Below are 20,920 nucleotides of genomic sequence, written 5' to 3'. Positions count from 1 at the left end.
GGCGCCTTAGACGACTGCACCCCCCCACCCCCCTACCCACCCACAAGCTCTGCCTACAAGGCACTGACAAGCTCTGCCTACAAGGGACTGAAAAGCTCTGCCTACAAGGGACTGAAAAGCTCTGCTTACAAGGGGCTGACAAGCTCTGCTTACAAGGGACTGACAAACTCTGCCTACAAGGCACTGACAGGCTCTGCTTACAAGGGACTGACAAGCTCTGCCTACAAGGGACTGACAAGCTCCACCTACAAGGGGCTGACAAGCTCCGCCTACAAGGGGCTGACAAGCTCTGCCTACAAGACTGACAATCTCCGCCTACAAGGGGCTGACAAGCTCCGCCTACAAGGGGCTGACAAGCTCCGCCTACAAGGGACTGACAAGCTCCGCCTACAAGGGACTGACAAACTCTGCCTAAAAGGCACTGACAAGTTCCGCCTACAAGGGACTGACAAGTTCGGCCTACAAGGCACTGACAAGCTCTGCCTACAATGGACATGGAAAGAAGAATCAAACATCAACCATGTTTATGGCATACATTTATTTTGGTAGTTGACACATTGACAACACATCACGTGTGTTTCATGAATGAAATGATTGCAAACAAGGCTGCAAAACTGTTAACATCAATTTCCAAGTTATAGCTCTGTTCTTCCAATCCTAAAGATTAATACACAAAGCATTGTATCATTTACATTACTCATGAACAAAACCATTATATGCAAAACTGGAAAGTCCTCACTCTTAACTCTCGAAACCATTATTTCAATAACTGAACTAGTGAGGCTACGTTCAGAATGACTAAGTCAGGTAACAAACCGGTCAGAATTGTACAATTTTGCATAAAAGGCTGGATGGTGATGTGGTATTCCGAACTTTCAAAATGATAACAATGTATAATGTTGAGGTTCATCCCAACTCATTTGGCGTCCTTGTCTTTCTTTCCATCTTCTTTCTTTGTACCATCTTTATTTGTTAACGAGCTAACAGCATTTTGAATAGCCTCGCTGTTTGGATCAACTCCTGGTAAATTTTCCAAAACACTTTGTAAAAATGCTGGGTCATTCATGACTTCTGAGTAATCTTCATCCGCATCCTACACAAGGAAACAAGAGATGAATAGTAAATAGAACAAACTAGCTGTGAAATGTTCATTGCACATATTTGTTATCATCTGTTTATTGGGGTGATTGGGTGTACACATATTTTATCATCAGTTAATTGGGGTGGGTGTACACATATTTTATTGTCTGTTAAATGAGTGAGTGAGTGAGTGAGTTGGGTTTAACACCGCTTTTAACAGTATTCCAGTTATATATCGGCGTGTCAGCTTAATGTGGGAGGAAAGCCCCAAGTGATGCAGGTCTCAGACGTTTATCACTTCGGTGAAACCAACGAGCACGGGTATGGTGCTGATAAACCTAGAAACATATCGGGCAAACCGGGATTCAAACCCACAATTAAAGGTTTCTAGCGTGCCCAAAGGACGCAACTCTGCACAGCGAATCACAGCGTCTTAGGCGACTGGGCCACCCGTGCCCCCGTCTGTTAATTAAAGTGGGCCAGTGCACACATATTTTATCACCTGTTAATTGGGGAGGGTGGGTGCAGACATATTTTATCATCTGTTAATTGGGGAGGGTGGGTGCAGACATATCTTATCATCTGTAAATTGGTGTGAGTTGGTGTAGAAAGATTTTATCATCTCATAATTGGGCATGGTGGGTGCACACACATTTTATTATCTGTTCATTGGGATGGGAGTGTGCACATATTTTATCATCTGTTAATAGGAGAGGGTGTGTGCAGGCATATTTTATCACCTGTTTATTGGGGTGATTGGGTGCATACATATCTTATCATCTGTTAATTGAGAAGGGTGGGTGCAACATTTTATCATCTGTTAATTGGGGCAGGTGGGGGCACACATATTTTATCATCTGTTGACCAGGGTGAGGTAGCAGCATTTAATGAGAGCCACCTTTTACACTGATATGACAATGAGAGTTAAAGCAAGGCAGTACTTTATGCGAAATACGGTAGGAGTGAGTGAGTGAGTGAGTGAGTGAGTGAGTGAGTGAGTGAGTGAGTGAGTGAGTGAGTGAGTGAGTGAGTGAGTGAGTGAGTGAGGTGAGGTGAGGTGAGGTGAGGTGAAATTGGGTTTAACGTCGTGTCCAAGATTGTTGCACTTATATAGCGACGTTCATGCACGTGTATGTGTGGCTGCTTGTACTAGTCCGGACTGATGCCGATTTATAGTGCTAGCTCACTGAGATACCATGCCGCAGTTTAACATGAATACCCCACTCAGACACAGTATACTGACTCCGAGCCAACCAGTCCTTGTTTTAGCCCCTTAATGCCGAGCGCCAGACAGGGTAACAACAAGTACAATCTTTTAAATCTTTTTGTATGACGCGGCCCGGGATCGAACCCTGGACCTTCCGCTCTCCGGGCGGACGCTCTAACACAAGACCACGGAGGCGGTCTGTGAGTGAGTGAGTGAGTGAGTGAGTGAGTGAGTGAGTGAGTGAGTGAGTGAGTGAGTGAGTGAGTGAGTGAGTGAGTGAGTGAGTGAGTGAGTGAGTGAGTGACATGCTGGAATCCCAACAGGGGGGTAATAGTAGCTGAAAGGAAACCGTAGTTAAAATAGTTGACCAGTATTAGTACTTGCAGTACAGTAAGCAGGTGACACCATGGTGTCTTGGTTACAGGCTCATAGCTACAACTAGAGGGACAGACTGACAAACCTTCTTCTCGGTGGCCGCAGCATCGGGCTTGCCACCTGTGTCCTCCTCCACCTCCATCGGGGCTGGCGTGTTCCCCTCACTACCTCCTTCTGCAAGAACAGTAAATATACAGTCAATGATTCAGACACTGTCAGGCCAGTACAACACAGTCAATGATTCATATTCAGACACTGTCAGGTCAGTACAACACACAGTCAATGATTCATATTCAGACACTGTCAGGTCAGTACAACACAGTCAATGATTCAGACACTGTCAGGTCAGTACAACACAGTCAATGATTCAGACACTGTCAGGTCAGTACAACACACAGTCAATGATTCAGACACTGTCAGGTCAGTACAACACAGTCAATGATTCAGACACTGTCAGGTCAGTACAACACAGTCAATGATTCAGACACTGTCAGGTCAGTACAACACACAGTCAATGATTCAGACACTGTCAGGTCAGTACAACACAGTCAATGATTCAGACACTGTCAGGTCAGTACAACACAGTCAATGATTCAGACACTGTCAGGTCAGTACAACACAGTCAATGATTCATATTCAGACACTGTCAGGTCAGTACAACACAGTCAATGATTCATATTCAGACACTGTCAGGTCAGTACAACACAGTCAATGATTCATATTCAGACACTGTCAGGTCAGTACAACACACAGTCAATGATTCATATTCAGACACTGTCAGGTCAGTACAACACAGTCAATGATTCAGACACTGTCAGGTCAGTACAACACACAGTCAATGATTCAGACACTGTCAGGTCAGTACAACACAGTCAATGATTCAGACACTGTCAGGTCAGTACAACACAGTCAATGATTCAGACACTGTCAGGTCAGTACAACACAGTCAATGATTCAGACACTGTCAGGTCAGTACAACACACAGTCAATGATTCAGACACTGTCAGGTCAGTACAACACACAGTCAATGATTCAGACACTGTCAAGTCAGTACATCATACAGTCAATTATTCAGACACAGTACAACTCACAGTCAATGATTCAGACACAGTACAACTCACAGTCAATGATTCAGACACTGTCACTGATTTTGTAGGGTTTTACTTTGACATAGAAAATAATTAATTTTAAGGGTCCTAGCAGATAATATGAGGGCCCTGTAAAGTAATTAAACTGTGTAGTGTACTGTACATTTTGATAATTACTTTAGAGCTTTGAATGAATCAGTGATTATGAGGACAGTGGTCATGATCGGTTGGTGAATTAACAGACACTGAGACACCCCGAACTGCTCTTGATGCGCTGTAGGTACAACAAATATTATTGTGTGTCCCTCGGGACACACTATATTCCTCTCAATATTTGTGTATACTAGCTGCAAAACACTGTAAAATCCTGCAGTGCATGCTACAGTCAAAGATTAAGACACAGGACACAGCTTAGTGAAAAAGTTTAACCCTAACCCTTAACGTTGCTTTAAGCAGTTCAGTGAAACTTGCTGGTCCAGACCCCCTTCCACACAAGGCAATTTTGTTAAAAATGCCATTATATATACAAAGGAATATCACTGATTTTGTATTAATGGCTTAAGACACAGACCATATATAGAAAGCTTTGTCCATGATGAGAAGTTACTACCTGTGTTGAGTGAAAGCCTCATAGCATATGCTATTTGTTCATCTTCAGACATTGCTCCAAAGTCCATGCCACTGGTGGGTGTGGGTGTGGTGGCTTCATCGGTCTGCATGGACATGGCAATTGCCTTCTCCAGAAGCACCTCCTCGGGGTTCCCACCTGGCAAGGAAGTTGGAACATCAGTTGAAAGAAACTACAGAATCAGCAATGAATACTAGTAGGTCTGGCTAAAAGGTGAGGTGAGGTGAAATTGGGATTATTGCACTTATATGGCGACGTGCATGCACGTGTGTGTGTGTGTGTGGCTGCTTGTACTAGTCCGGACTGATGCCGCTTTATAGTGCCAGCCTACTGAGATACCATGCCGCAGTTTAACATGAATACCCCACTCAGACACAGTATACTGACTACAAGCCGACCAGTCCTTGTTTTAGCCCCTTAATGCCAAGCGCCAGACAGGGTAACAACAAGTACCATCTTTTAACGACTTTTGGTATGACATGGCTGGGGATCAAACCCCGGACCTTCCACTCTCCGGGCGGACACTCTACCACTGGACCACGGAGGCGGTTGGTGTGGCCAAAAAGATCGATAACTTGAATCGTTGTTGATGGGAAGGAATATTAACAGTTATTACCTACAAGGGCAAAAATATCGGAGTTCATAAAATCATGTGTGCCCTAGGGTCATATCACGTCATGAAACAACAAGGTAATATTTTACATAAATTATTGTGATGAAATAAAGTTTAAATTTACCGAAACAGTCTTGTTATTGTCAATCATGTCAATTGCCAAAGATGGAAAGCAACTGTTTTTGTTACATCATGAAGGTCCACAAAGTAATCAATGCATGAATATGTCACCACTCACCAGTGACGTGAAGTATGTTGAAATGCATAGTGTGAGATAAGATAAGTTAAAAAATGTTTACTTTGTTAAACAGGCATCTGTTGAACATAAATGAGAAAATGATCTTGAAATGCGTCCAGTAGATTTGGAGAAGACATCTTAAAGTTCAATGATAAGGATTAGACAAACAAATGGACGTTCAGTGACCAATAGCATACGCTCACAATGATAATGCCAGGGTGAGCTAACAATCCAGTGTCTAAATGACCTACCCTCAGTGGCTGGTGGCCCTGGGGTGCCGGTCTCCATGACAGCCTGTGTGGCAGTGTCCCGCGCCTCCCTCTCCTGCCGGGCTCTCTGTTCCTCCATCGACACACGCAGAGCCTGCAACAACACAGCAGTTACCATGGAGACAGTGGGCAACCGTATCATAAGCAAGCAATAAACTGTTAACGTTATAATGCTGGTTAACAATGACTGATGTAATCATCATAAAACAGTCTGTGATGTTTTCTGAGTTGACATAGTCTGCAATATTCCAGCTATATCACAGCAGCCTGTAAACAATCAACTGTGGACCAGACAATCCAGTGAACGATATTGTTGGCGAGGATCCACGCTGTCAGGATACGATGACATGCAATCAACCAAGTCACTGTGCCTGACCACCCGATCCATTTGGACGCCTCTTATGACCAGCAAAGGTTGCTGGTGACCTTCTCTAACAGTGAGTGAGCGAGTTTGGTTTAACGCCGCTTTTAACAGGATTCCAGTTATATCGCGGCGTGTCAGCTTAATGTGGGAGCAAAGCCCGAAGTGATGCAGGTCTCAGAGGTTGACCACTTCGGTGAAACCCACAAGCAAGGGTATGGTGCTGACAAATCTAGAAACATAATCACGGCTAATTGGGATTTGAACCCGCAATCATAGGTTTCTGGCATGCCCAAGGGCGCAACTCTGCACAGCGAATCGCGGCACCTTAGACAACTAAGCCAACTGTGCCGCCCTTCCCCACCCCACCCTCCTCTTCCTAACATCCCCTCAGGTATGGAGATAGCAAAGGTCTATCTGGCCCATTGTCACTTTCGGGGTAACATATTCAAGTGACCCACCAAAATAGATATTTACTGCAATCCAAAAAAAGTTATCATGTCAAACACGTCTGAGTTTCAATATTTGTATCAAATACAAGCAAAACTTATTTTAGTTCAAGGTTCCAGGAAATAGCCTGGGGAAAAAGGTCACTCTGCTTTTAAAACCCTTGGAAATACAAAAATAGTTTGTGACAACAGTGTTGTCCTGCCTTGTGTGACTATGGACCCCATGCTAACGTTAAATAACCACATTACTGAAATATGCAGAAAGGCTCCAAAACAACTAGCAGTACTGATCTCATAGGCTGTTATCGCCCAAGGCAGGGGCAGGTTGTTATAACAAAACCTTCATATCATCTGAGTTTAATTACTGCTCTTATTTGGAACTTCTGAAACAAAGCCAGCACAACAAAATTGGAAAACAATTCAGGAGAGAGCCTTTAGATTTGATTTTGATGACTACAACACCTCACTTCCCAGTCACTATGGCTTGATGAAAATTGCTTAAAGGCCATGGCTCAGGAAGGATTCCAAATTGTCAAAAGAATTTCTCCAATTTACATTCAAAACTTAATACCCTTAAAACAAACGATCTATTCCCTCAGGCAGGAAGTAACAGCAGAGAACACCTGGGTTAAATCATCAAAGTTTGGGTTCAAGTAATTTGCAAATAAGGCTTCTTTGGTCTGGAATAGACTGCTGAATGAGCTCCAAAAATACGAAACATACAAACATATCTGCAGACTGCTCCAGTACTGCAGGGGCCCCATGTGCAACTGCTCAATTTGCAAACACAGTAAATTATCTCCCCTGGTAGCTTGACAGCTATGCTGTTTAGTCCTTCTTCACTTCATATTTCCTGCACATACTTTGTCCTCTTGGATGTTTTATGCGACATTGGGAAAATGGCTCTAAAGAGCTAATGTTCTATTTGTTATACCCAATGCTAAACAAGCATGAAATACTCATATCCCCGCCAACATAACACGTCCAGTTGTGTGCAAGGCATGAAATATTGTACCGTTTTCAAGATCTGCTCTGCAAAGAGCACTACCACCAAGTCAAAGTCATTGCCAATGCCATGAAAACTCGAAACATTAATTTTTCAATATATCCCAAACAGAAAAAAGCACCAGTTCACCACTAGACCTATCTGTGTGCCAAGTTTGGTTAAGATATCTCACATGGTTTTGGAGCTCTGCTCCAGAAATGAAACATGACAAACGGACAGAAAGACGGAAGGACAGAAGGATGGATGGACATTAATATATCCTTCATCCACTTCGAGGCGGGAATAATAAATAGTCTTGTATCTTGTAATGATACCACTGATGCTAGGACACGACTTACTACATCATCATGATCAATATTCCAATATTTGTATACAAGGTACATTTTCTTACAAGAGCAAGTTCAGGGTCTTCATTAGGATCAACGCCAAATTCAAATCCTGCTGCACTGATGCCGACGCCAGAGCCATCTTCCCCAACGATGACAGGAGAGCTTAGCAGAGCATCAGATAACATCGGCCCAGGGGGAACAGTCACCAGGTGCGAGCTGCGGAGGCAAACACTGACGTTACGTTAACACTGTCAGATCATAACATCATCGGAAAAGTATAGATGTCCCACCCCCATAGCCTGTATGAAGGTTCATACTCAAACAAACTCACACAAATTCATTTGTTTATCTGTTTCTTGATTATTGTATATTGCCGTGTATAAGGCGAATTTTGCATTTATGTTTCCAAAATGACTATCAACAATAAGACGGCCTCACGGCACACTTTGGAAATAGCGGAAATACTAACTTGAAAATATGCACAAACAACTATGTCAGCAGTTGTAACAAGTAAATAACAGAGTCACATTAATATTGAGTAGCAATTTTGGCTAGGGGTCAGCAGTCAAATTAATTTGAAGACGCATTAATTTTAAGATTTACAGTATGTGAATTTTGTTCTGTCAGCAGCCAATACTTTTAATCAAATGATTTGGGAAACAGACTTTTAAAGGAACAGTAGATTGATCCCCATCTTCCTCCCATCATTAAGAATGCTATTGAAAAAAAATTATTTATTTATTTTATATTTTTCACCTTGTTCCCTCCTTTCCATTGATTGTATTGATGAATGTAGTCAGCTTGTCTGTGTTCACTCCCTGAAACATCCCAGGACATCATGTAAAACAAAACACTATCTATATATCAGGGCTCCAGTTTTTAGAGCCATTGACCATTTACTGTCGTTATCATTCATATAGAGTATTGGGCCCACTTGCACAAAGCGATCTTAGCGCTAAGATGATCGTAACTCCCATACTTTAACATAGGTTTACAATAGTCATAGCACTAAGATCTCTTTGTGCAAGTGGGCCCTGATAGCACTCTCTGGACAGTTTAAGTAATTGTAAACCAACCAGTAGACCTATTTGTGAAATAATTGGGCTTCAAATGCTGTTTCAGTGAGACTTCTAATTGGATACCAGTTGTGTAAGCTCACAAGAGCAATGTATGTCTTAGTTACAATATGCGAGTTGTTGCACTTATTCACTAAAGTAGAGTTCATGTATACATGGTATATATGCTCCCTGCATTCAATCAGTAATAAAGATCCACAAACAGTAAACACATCTTCCCAAGGTAAGGGAGTGAACTGAATATAAAAGTCTAGTTTCCACCCTTGCGAACTAGACTGGAATTATGGAGTTATATTTTGGCTGGACTAACGAGTCCAATCAACATTGCGTCATGAAATCGACATCCGGTTCGAAAAATGCAGTGCAGATTGCAGGATTTGCAAAGCATGTGTACTGTCAATTTAGTGTCAACATATATATTCCAAATCTTTTCATGTTTGTAATCAAGGTGCTTAAGTGAATTGATGCACTTCGCGAAGTCAGATCGCTTTAATTACAACAAAGATCTTGATTATCGATCAGATTGTCTTGACTGGGTGCCGCCATTTTGTTTGAAGCAAATGCAACTGATATGAGAGGTGGAATCTGATTGGTCAATGGGAGGGACATAGAAGGGACATAACTCGTAATAGCCACTGGTGGCGCTACGATAGAGTCCAGAAATTCCGGCCTAGTTCAGCAAGGGTGGAAACTGGACTTTTATAGTCAGTTAACTCCCTTGCCTCGGGAAGATGAAAATGAAATTAAATATTCTAAACAAACTTAAACATAATATTGCTTCGCCATGAGATTATTTTAATAAATGTGTGTTTCCATGGATATGAAATACTTGTATGCCTGTTTTTCAGATGCCATAGATGGCTTCATCAGACTACAGACTCAACAGGCTCCACAAGGTTTAATGAAGTTACATACCTCCTCGCCAAAGTTGATCACATCAACGGACACTTTCTCTTTCTTCAACTTCTTGGCCATCTTCACCAGCTGCAACAACACACAGATCTCACACTTAGCCAATGTGCCTTGAAGACTTTCAAAATAACACATATTTGATCAGCATGACCGGATATGGGATGTCCTCAGATCTTTGTTTCACGGTAGTGGGAACAAACATCTGATTTTGAAGAGATTGATATCAAACGTCAAGATAAGGAAAAAGAAAATGGGTAACGGGGCTGTTAGGGCTTTCCTTTGCATATTATTCAGGTTTTCAATGTTGAATTTCTCGCGAACTTTGTCGCAATCAATGGGACAAGCCGCCATGTTGTTGATATCACCAACCCAAAATTGAATCTGGTTTTAAGTTAGACTGAGTATCGCAGCAAATCAAACTGGCGGGAACCAAGGGAATGGATCAAGGGCTAAGTGTAGGTGTACCGAAATGCAAGCCCAGGAGATACAGAGAAAGAGGAAAGGTGTCGTGTTGCTCGCTGAGCACCTACCGTACCAAAACGAGAAATTCAAAAAAATATTTCTCAAGCGTGCTTAGTGGTTAATTTGACTTATGGTATGTACGAAAGCAATATTCATGATAATGTTTTGCACCAGCGTTATCTTCATTGTTGTAGACTCATAACATGAAGACACAGTTAATCAAATACTCAAAGCACTGATTCTGACATGGGACATGAAAGTCCCAGCAAAATGGAAGAAGTCTGTGAAAGCTAGGGTTGGCTCTAAAGATTTATAATAGGAACTATCGTCAATGGGAAGAAACATTAACGACTGTCGATCAGGAGTAGAAACTAACATTCTTAGTCCCTTAGTCCTCAATGATAACACATAGCAAAAACCTTAAAAATGGCAAATTTCTACTAGTCCTTGCGATACCTTAACTATTGGCCAGTTTTTCAAGGACCACAGGACTAGTGTCAATTTCTAACGCTGTCGATATGAAAATTGTGTCATCAATCATATCTTACACAAATTATTGTGATGAAATAATGTTTTAATTTACCTGAAGCAGACTTGTTTTTGACCATTGCCGAAGACGGATAGTAACTGATTTTCTTACAACTTAAATGTCCACAAAGTAATCAATGTATAAATGTGTCACTACTCACAGATGATGTGAAATATGTTGTTTTGCCTCTGAGCTTTTCCCATATTTGCTCAAAGTTACTTCTCCAATATTTATCGATAATTGATCGTTATTTAGTAAACGAACATCGATCTCTAAGATTTATTACGATATCCAGCCCAAGTGAAAGCTACTGTTACAATCTGATGCTAATGTACTATAGGAGGATATAACAAAATGACCCAAGAACATGAACTAGCATGATGACAGTTTGTACTTACCTCCTTATCCTCATCCTCCACTGGACTACCAACAAACACAACAATCCTCAGCTTGTGGTTCCGGCCCTGTCTGTGTTTCAGTGCTAACTGGAAAACACCAACAAACTTGCACTGTAATGTTCATCCGGTTTTTTGTAACAGTTTCGCGTTTGGACTAGAGTTACGTCCCTTGGGAAAAAATGCCATGCAGTCAGCTTGCAATCTCATTAAAATCAGACCTTAGTTCTCGCTACCGCAAAACAACGATCTGAAGACATCCCATTAGGGGTCACATCAGAACGACATTTCATCCGACCAATGAGAGCATCACTTACCAGATCATGAAAGTGACAGTCGGAATTTGATTTCTAATCATACAAGCTTGAAAACTTTAACACGAGGTATTCCGAACGATAGTTACGGGTTAAACGACTGAATCCATACAATCTAGACCATCTATTAGCCATTCCAGAATGTTCTTTTGTTAAGGGTTCAAATTTGTAATCGAGAATTTGTCATAATATGTTGCGAAGCTAAACGCCAATTTGAAATAAGTGCCGTAAAGCACGAGAAAGCTGCCTTCTGATTGGTCAACCCACTGGTCAGTCAAAGTTCGTGCAAGGTCTGTCCGACGTGACCCGTAATGGGATGTCCTCAGATCGTTGTTTAGCGGCAGCGAGAACTAAGATCTGATTTTAATGAGATTGGTCAGATTGTGAACCTCATATAACACAGCTGTGTGCAATTGAACAAGATTGGTGTGTTTGAACTGTTTCCATGTGTTATGCTGCATCATGGGTTGATTTTTTACATACATATTTGTGTGCACATGACGTATACATGATTTGAAAGTTAACATTTTACCATGTGCAAGCCCGAAACTGCAATGATGTCTGACATAATAAACTGTTTTGAACTTTTGCTCCCTCGGTTTTTGTTCATTGTGCGACAACATGGAAACATCTACACGCGCTGCTCAGCCTTAAAAAATTCACACTAGTCCGCTAGCCCAAGACTACTAAATAGTACTGAGGACAAGGACAAATCCAGTGATGGTAGTCCTCATTGGCGAGTAGCATTAAAGGACTATAATTTTGAACCAGTTCTCACTCAATGCTTCAATTTGGCTACAAATTGGAACTGAACAAAACTGACAGAAAATGTAAATATAGCATAAAGTTTAAAATCATCCTCTGCAACAGTCTTTAATAAAATAATTTCTAAGAATCCTGACTCAATCAATCTTTTGGCATATCACATTCTCTGTCATTTTCCAGAGACAGGGGTGTTATAACTGGCTACTTGATGCAAGGGAGTTAATTGGCACAAGGGAGTTAACTGGGTACTTGATGCAAGAGTCAGGTGCTGACAAATCTAGAAACATAATCGGGGAACCCACAATCATAGGTTTCTGGCATGCCCAGGGGACACAATTCTGCACAGCGAATCACAGCGCCTTAGACGACTGGGCCACCCGTGCCCCCTGAAGCATGGAGGAGAGCCTGAAGTGAATCAGACTTAAAACAGTTACCACTTTTGGTGAAACCAACATACATGGTTATGTTGCAGACGAACTTAGAATCTAAATATAGGTGAATCTGGATTCAAAACCATGATCATAGGATACTGGCATGTCTAAGGGAAGCAATCCTGCATAGCAAGGATGTTGTGTGAAGACTGATGTGGGAGTATGACCTACATGAGCTACCCTGACCGCGGTGATGAATGTGATGTTGCCTCTGGGTTGAACTTGATGCAGGGAGGCCAGGATACGCCCAACATCCGTTGTTAAAGTGACTAAAACCTCAACACTGAAATTGAAATAAAACACATTTTCTTGACAATCATCAAATCTACACAAATAACTTCAATACTCCCTACAGACTGTAATAGTTACCATGGTTACAAGAACACAATGAATGTAGAGGCATTATGGTAACCTTGAAAGTCTAAATTGGAATAATAATAAATATCGGATCACAAATAAATCATGGCAGTGTAACAGTCTGCAACTTCAGCCACAAGTCCGAAATCCAAGCCTAGTAAACTTCTGTTCAGTCCAGAACACAGAGCTCCAGATAAGCTGCGTATCTGCTTGAAATAAGCATAAGAAATGCAGAAATATGCAGTAAAATATAATCCAAGCGTATCAAATACGCAACGAACATTACAGATACGCTACAAAAATATAACTTGTGCGTATCATCAAAATATTGTGAAGTAACCCTGCATATTCGATTAGCAAATCAGCAACTTATTTTGAAATTATAAACAGGCATTCTGTCAACCTTGCCAAACTCCACGATGACAGTTACATCATGATCATTTGCCATCACACTTTCTTGTGGAAGTATCGTGGTATTTTTGAGTCCTATAAAGCTCTCGAACCCACACGACACCAGTTTGCAGGGACTAGATGAATAGTGTTTTTAAATATTTAACTTAAATACCCACATGTGTAAAAACTAGTGGGTAACAGAAATTTGAATACGCAGATAGAATTACTGATACCCAATGATTTTAAAATGCATGGGTAAAATACCCACAACACCAAAAGCTTATCTGGAGCTCTGAGAACATGTAGTAACCTCATCTAATAATAGTCTAACATTCACATCAAAATCTACAGACAATGATGCTGGTAGAAGTCGGGATAGAAGACTCAAACAGTTTTACACCAACTGGTGCAATGATGCCTTATTTGTTTGTTGTTTAATGACGCACTCAGCAATATTCCAGCAATATTACTGCGGTCTGTAGATAATCGAGTCTGGACCAGACAATCAAGTGATTGATATCATGAGCATCAATCCACACAATTGGGATACGATGACATATCTCAACCATGTCAGCGAGCATGACCACCCGATCCCGTTAGCCGCCTCTTCTGACAAGCATAGTCGCCTTTTACGGCAAGCATGGGTTGCTGAAGACCTATTCTACCCCGGATCTTCGGTCCAGTACATAAAGTAAGCTAATCTAATAATAGTCTAACAGTAACATCAAAATCTACAATGATGCTTGTAGTAGTCGGGCTAGGTGATCAAAACATTCTTGGCACGAACTGGTGTAGTCATGCCTGAAAACATGGCAGTGTGTAATCATGTCTATAGATTGTGTTTTACTATGCAAAATGTCAGTTTAAACTCATCCGGAACTAATTCTATACCATGTATAATCCTGACTGTTCCTATCATTATTGCAGACATACAGATGTACATATATGATATAGTTCATTCATGTTGTCTTCTGCCACAGTACCACCGAACACATTGTTTGTAATTGACAAATAAATATTTACCAACAAGGTTGGATTTTAATAGTTAAAACAAAAATTTTGCCTAAAATTCAATTTATATGATTATTAGGTGCTTACTGTTACTATTATGTTGTCCAAGATTTTGTATGATGAAACAAAACAGCAAACTTCAATCACTATACCGATACAGGTTGTGTGCAACAAGAACATTACTTGTAAGCATGGACAGCTTACCACACTGTGATCTCGTCTGTCATTTATATATATACAAGTAATGAAATACATGAAATATATACAAGTCATGCAGTACAATTGTACGTCTGCTGTGTTGGCCATCTACAACGCCACCTTGGTTAAATGGTTGATTGGTTGGTTGTTTAACGCCGCACTCAGCAATATTCCAGCTATATGACGGCGGTCTGTGAATAATCAAGTCTGGACCAGACAATCCAACGATTAATATCATGAGCATCGATCCACGCAATTGGGATCAATGACATGGATCAACCAAGTCAGCGAGCCTGACCACCCGATCCCGTTAGTCGCCTCTTACGACAAGCACAGTCACCTTTTACGGCAAGCATGGGTTGCTGAAGACCTATTCTACCCCGGAATCTTCACGGGTCAAATGGTTGATTGTCTATAACGCCCATCAGTTTCTTTAGACCCTAAAGGTAGTGTTGTAACGAGTGATCACTGTATATTTTTGCAACTACCCCTGTATGAATATGCAGTCATGTGCATTTACATTCCCTGTACCTAAAAATATCCATAAGAACATAATATATGCATGTGGACAACACTCTTATGATATTTAATTTGACATTAATGTGGTCACTGGTCATTGTCACATTTGAGCAGATACTAGTACCTGGATAAGTGCAGTATATAAATGTATATTTTAAGAATAATAATCAAAACTGTCAACATGGTCAAACCATGTTAAATATTTTTTTTGCTATTGTTTCACTGAAAATAATAAATATGTCAACTGCTGACTTGTTATTGTTCTTGTGAATACATATCCATATTTGTTACATTATATTTGTGATACATATTGTATTCACCTCATAGTGTATTCACTGCAGCCATACTGAACAGCAAAATGATCATAATGAAAAATGAAAAGCATCTTTCATCCTGTTCATCATTGAAGTGCTCAATTACCATGGTTAAACCCTAAGAAGCTCACAGAAACCCAATCTCATTAAAATCAGAGCTTAGTTCTTGCTACCGCTAAACAAAGATCTGAAGACATCCCATTAGCGATTAGGGGTCATGTCAGAACGACCTTTCATCCGACCAATCAGAGCGTCGCTTACCAGATTATGAAAGTGACAATCGCAATGTGATTTCTAATCATGCAACCTCGAAAAACTTTAACATGGGGTATTCCGAACGATAGTTACAGGTTTAACAACTGAATCCTTACAATCTAGACCATCTATTAGCCATTCCAGAATGTTTTTCTTTGTTCAGGTTTCATATTTGTAATCGAGAATTTATCAAAATATGTTTCGAAGTGTAGTCGCCAATTTGAAATTAGTGCCGTAAAGCACGAGAAAGCTGCCTTCTGATTGGTCATTCCATTGGTAGGTTCGCGCAAGGTCGGTCTGACGTGACCCATAAATGGATGTCCTCAGATCTTTGTTTAGCGGTAGCGAGAACTAAGATCTGATTTAAATGAGACTGACAGAAACCAACTGTAGAAGCATAGGATGAATGCAGGAGGGGATCCAGTGACCATGGCAACCATGGTAAGAGATGACGAATTATTCCGAGTACATACCCAGACATCTTCAGTAGTCCTACATTATTCTCCGGGTTAGCTCTCGTCTTTGACAGACAAACAAGATTGACAGCATCCTGCTGTGCCTGAAGTCGAGTTGGGACGAAATCCCCATTCCGCATGTAGTCACTGTTGTCAACACTGAAAATATTGGAAAAACTTTCTTGAAATTTGCCAATTTGTGGGACGATGCATCGGTGGATCGCACTTTTTTACTTCTCAATACAAGTATCTATCACAATCGCACACTAAGTCAAAAGTATTGAGCCTTACCTTAAATATATTCTTTAATAAATATTACACCAAACACTAATTACTAGCGAAAATGAGAAGTGAAAACATAAATATTTTCATCCGATGCGCCATACTTGACACTGCCAACTGTAAATCGTTAGTGTGCCAGGTATTTGGTCATCCTGTCTATGAAAAAGATGGCTTATGCACCCCAGATATAAGAGCACATGCAAGTATCGTGATACGTCTTAGATCACACAGCTGGTGTATCGTCCCACCCCTAGTTACAACTGCATTTAATGGTACTCTTTTGAATACTGGTGTGTGTGAGACCCACAGCCTCTACATCATCTAGTTTGATATACATGTTGAAGGCTAATCAAAAGTCACAAGACAACTTCAGTAATACACTGTCCACATTGTCTACGAGAAAATTGTATTGCTATTGTTATTTGTTATGTTGGGTAGGAGTCATCTAGTTGTTTAGGTATGAGTGGGTACGGGTTATCCAACATTTGGGTGTGAATCTGCCAAAAACAGTTAGGTACGGATCTCTGTGGGTAAGGATTGTCCAAGTCCATTGCTGTTAAAATACTCAAGAAGAACATGTTCACTACTTCTAAGCGCAGGCCAAAACTGACCGATATTAACCAAGAAATGTCCATATAATATCTAATAAAACGGAACCATCCAACGGGGTCACAAATAGACTTATCAAAGGAAATTCAGAACCTGATTGATTGTCAATTAAATACTGTTAGTGGCATACACTGTACTGTATTGAGAATTAGATGTTGCGACCATTATCAAACAGGAAGATGGATAAATATACCACTTTTTTTAAAAAAAAAAGATGGATTGGATTGACATAACGTGACACACACCTTAGACATTGATGGTCCAAGTATGCTTGAAATGGGTAACCTATTTACACATGGAAACCCTGCATTAGATCCAGCATTAATAATCTCTTTAAGTTTTGTCCGTATACGGTCTCTGGTTCTCTTATCATGCATTTGCGTATCTGCGTTCTCCAGAAAACGTTATTGTGTACATATATACAGACACATATTTATATTCAAAGAATACTGTATACATTCCATAACTCTAACACTGCTTCATTTATCAAACCTTTAGAAATTACGACCTGAATGCCTAAGAGACTTGTGTCAATGAAATTAGGAATTAGCCAACGTTTCACACACAGCTGGATGTATCCTCCGTGCAAGTACACAAAACTGCATGTTTTCCGCTATGGACTACTGATGTCGGAGGTAGCAGATAGAAAGTAGGGTGCAGGCTAAAACGGCATCAATTTCTCAAGCGAAAACTGCACCCCATTTGTCAAAAACGGCCAATTGTCGGGCGAAAACGGCACCTCTATTTATAATAACGATAAGAACGATTAATGTAGTAGTATATATGCTTTATTTACATGCTTTATTATGTCATGCTGTGGTATTTATGCTTTATTTACAATGTCATTGTCTTGTCTTCCACAGTTAATCACAGATTCATAATGAAATAATATATATTATACAATGATAAAAAAAATACAGTTTCAGCTTGACCTTTCGTTAATTAAAAAAAGGTACTTCAAAGCATGTGATGTTTTCACAGTTGTGACTCCCATTCAGAGTCAGCAAGTAAATTGGAGTAGATGCTTATTTCTAATGTAAACTTGTCTTAACATTTCACAATTATTGGTGTTTGCAAGTGACTATGTGTGTTTAATTTCATTTATTTCAGAACCAAGGTAAAAAAAATAAGGTGCTGTTATCGCCAGGCAATAGAAGCCGTTTTCACTTTCGGCGCTGTGCCGTTTTGGCCAATCAGTGCGTTTTTTGCTAGGTGCCGTTTAAGCTATAACCCGTCTAGATAGACATCTGGGAGTACAGCAATATCAACTTTTCGGTCTCAAAGGGGGAGGTCGGGTAGCCTGGTGGTTAAAGCGTTCGCTCGTCACGCCGAAGACCCGGGTTCGATTCCTGACATGGGTACAATGTGTGAAGCCCATTTCTGGTGTCCCCCACCGTGATATTGCTGGAATATTGCTAAAAGCGGCGTAAAACCATACTCACTCACTCACTCAGTCTCAAAGCCACGGGAGATGTTTCATAAAAATATCAGGAATATTTAAGGGGTAATCGACCACTACAGTCTGAAAGGGATTGAGGAAAATGGTGTTCTCAGCCGTGATGTAGGGTTATGTCTGGACTTGTAGGACTCCATCGCGGCTCTTGGCTGGGCCCTTCCCTACGTAATCAACCTTTGTGTCATAGAAAATGAATCACCTTCACAACTCAAATACATCAATCTCCTAACACAAAAAATGTTTAATTGCAAAATAATATTTGGACTAGGGCTACTTATTCGCACCCAACTGTTCTTTCAACATGTAGAACGAAAACATGGTCTTTTTGTTCTTTCATATCTCAGCAAAACAATATAGCAGATAAATATTATAAATTCTATATCGGTCAGTGTGGTGTAACTTCATATGGATCCAAACACATTATACGTACATTATGTTTAAATCAAAATATTTAATTCAAACCGTAGCTGAAAATCTAACGATAATAGGTGACGAGTACCAAATGTGCATCGTCATATCTGGACACGGCCGTATTTGGAAAGAATCAGGAAGCCATATTATGAACTGATCATCATATTCGTAACACATTTGAATTCGTAACAAATACAAGTCACAAAAGTATGAACATATGGTCTAATTCCAATACAATACACCAAAATAATTACCAAACAATTGTGCTTTCCAACACCATTTTGATAGAGTTACTTAAAATTGCGGAATGGATACAAATTCAACCGGATATGGTATAAATTAGGGAATATTTCGAATCCGAAATAGGATTTTAACATATATTAACGATAAATCGCAGATATTAACGATAATATAATGTTTAAAAAAAATATTTGTCCTGAGAACTATTGACTATCATCGTATCGCCAATATCACTAGATACGATGTCCACGCTAAATTTCCAATTCATCAAATTATTCCCCTTGGAAGATCAACACAGTGGCAGTTGAAGCACTACTAAAATCTTTTAATCAATACTAAACAAAAACGAACGTTTTCAACATGGACACGGTGAGTGTCCGGGTAACACTTGACAATATATCTTTTGCGTGCATTGGAGTTTGGACAAAAAGGAAGGTGCGCGTGGTAGTGTATAATATTCATAATATCATTAAACTAATATTTCATACCGTTTGTTATTTTGTTAATGTAGGATCAACAAAATATCTCCAAAGCTTTATTTTCTGTATAAAAAAATCCGAGTTTCATATACGGGAAATGCCGATATGGTCAATTAATATTTTTATATCTTAATTTAGAAATTTATCAAAACAACGGAATTCAAGTGGTTGTTGATGCTATTGTATACTTTAACAAAAATGAAAATATTGTGAGCATATTCATAAAGTTGAATCTTCATATGTCACATCAACAAGTTAGTGAGTAAAATGTCGTGAATATATTTGAGCAAAATATTAGCAGCCCATATGGGCATGGTCACTGACGAGTACTCTAAAATAGAAACGGACACATACATATAAATTTGAAACATATATCTTGGATGTTATGACAGTGAGAAGGTTTAATATTCCAACACCTGGCTATATCAAATGAGGAGCAAATTAAAGTATCACAAAATTATTTTTTATGTAATTGAAAATTGAAAGAAATGTTATTTAAATTTGATAACGTCTGTTTAATCATCACACATTCCTAGAATAGCATGTCAAAATAACTCTGTGTAGTTGTGTGTAAAATAAATTCAATGAGGAATGGGATAAGAAATGACTGTGCAACCATATGACCCCTTTCATGTTTAAAATGTACATTTGTGCCGAAAAAAGCTGATAAAGGTCTAAGGTACCCATCAGCAGTTGTGTATCATGCGGATGTTTTTTTTATTAATATTTGAAAGTTTTAAATCAAATTATAAAATGAACAGCATGTAGAAGTATTCTGCGAGTGCTGAGTAAGCGCCAGTACAGTTCATTTTGTGGATGTAATATAGCTAACTTAAGATAGTTTCAATTGAATATGAAACATTGAAAAAATCAACAGGGAGGTACTGTCTCTTTTACTTCTTAGTGCGTGAGTGAGTGAGTATGGTTTAACGCCGCTTTTAGCAATATTCCAGCAATATCACGGCGAGGTACACCAGAAATGGTCTTCACACATTGTAACCACGTTGGGAAACGAACCCGGGTCTTCGGCGTGACGAGCGAACGCTTTAACCACTAGGCTACCCGGCCGCCCCTTTACTTCTTACTGTATATTAATGGAGTATGTGGTTACATGGTTATAACAACCGAAGTATTGCGTTTTTCGGCGTTGTAAAAATAATGCCATGGCATATCATAAAACGATGTCCATGACATCATTACTCATGGGTGTGTTTGATGGTATGACAGCAGTATCACATCATTATTCATGGATGTGTTTGATAGTATGACAGCAATATCACATCATTACTCATGGGTGTGTTTGATGGTATGACAGCAGTATCACATCATTATTCATGGGTGTGTTTGATGGTATGACAGCAATATCACATCATTACTCATGGGTGTGTTTGATGGTATGACAGCAGTATCACAT

General features: G+C 39.9%; 1 protein-coding gene across 1 annotated transcript; it reads right to left on the bottom strand.

Annotated features, from left to right (window-relative positions):
* Positions 1-519: 519 nt before the first annotated feature.
* On the bottom strand, positions 520-19,100 carry LOC124112453 (26S proteasome non-ATPase regulatory subunit 4-like). Its single transcript, XM_046472562.2, has 11 exons — positions 19,042-19,100; positions 16,048-16,188; positions 12,699-12,810; positions 11,021-11,107; positions 9,635-9,703; positions 8,400-8,461; positions 7,706-7,859; positions 5,481-5,592; positions 4,361-4,516; positions 2,748-2,836; positions 520-1,093 (listed from the first exon to the last, which is right to left on the bottom strand). Exons 1-11 carry the CDS (start codon positions 19,065-19,067, stop codon positions 917-919), a joined length of 1,185 nt encoding a protein of 394 aa, XP_046328518.1. The 5' UTR covers positions 19,068-19,100; the 3' UTR covers positions 520-916.
* Positions 19,101-20,920: the final 1,820 nt, after the last annotated feature.

This window comes from Haliotis rufescens, unplaced genomic scaffold, assembly GCF_023055435.1.
Source record: "Haliotis rufescens isolate VD_foot unplaced genomic scaffold, xgHalRufe1.0.p SCAF_12, whole genome shotgun sequence".
Taxonomy (NCBI): Eukaryota; Metazoa; Mollusca; class Gastropoda; order Lepetellida; family Haliotidae; genus Haliotis; species Haliotis rufescens.
Note: the sequence above shows the minus strand (reverse complement) of the source record. Positions and strands in the feature narration are given on the sequence as shown.

Coding starts and splice junctions, on each gene's coding strand:
- LOC124112453 (XM_046472562.2), bottom strand. CDS start 19,067: ATGGTGTTGGAAAGCACAATTGTTTG. Junction 16,189..19,041: donor TTGGAAAGCACAATTGTTTG/GTAATTATTTTG, acceptor CAATATTTTCAG/TGTTGACAACAGTGACTACA. Junction 8,462..9,634: donor TGATCAACTTTGGCGAGGAG/GTATGTAACTTC, acceptor GGGATGTTTCAG/GGAGTGAACACAGACAAGCT.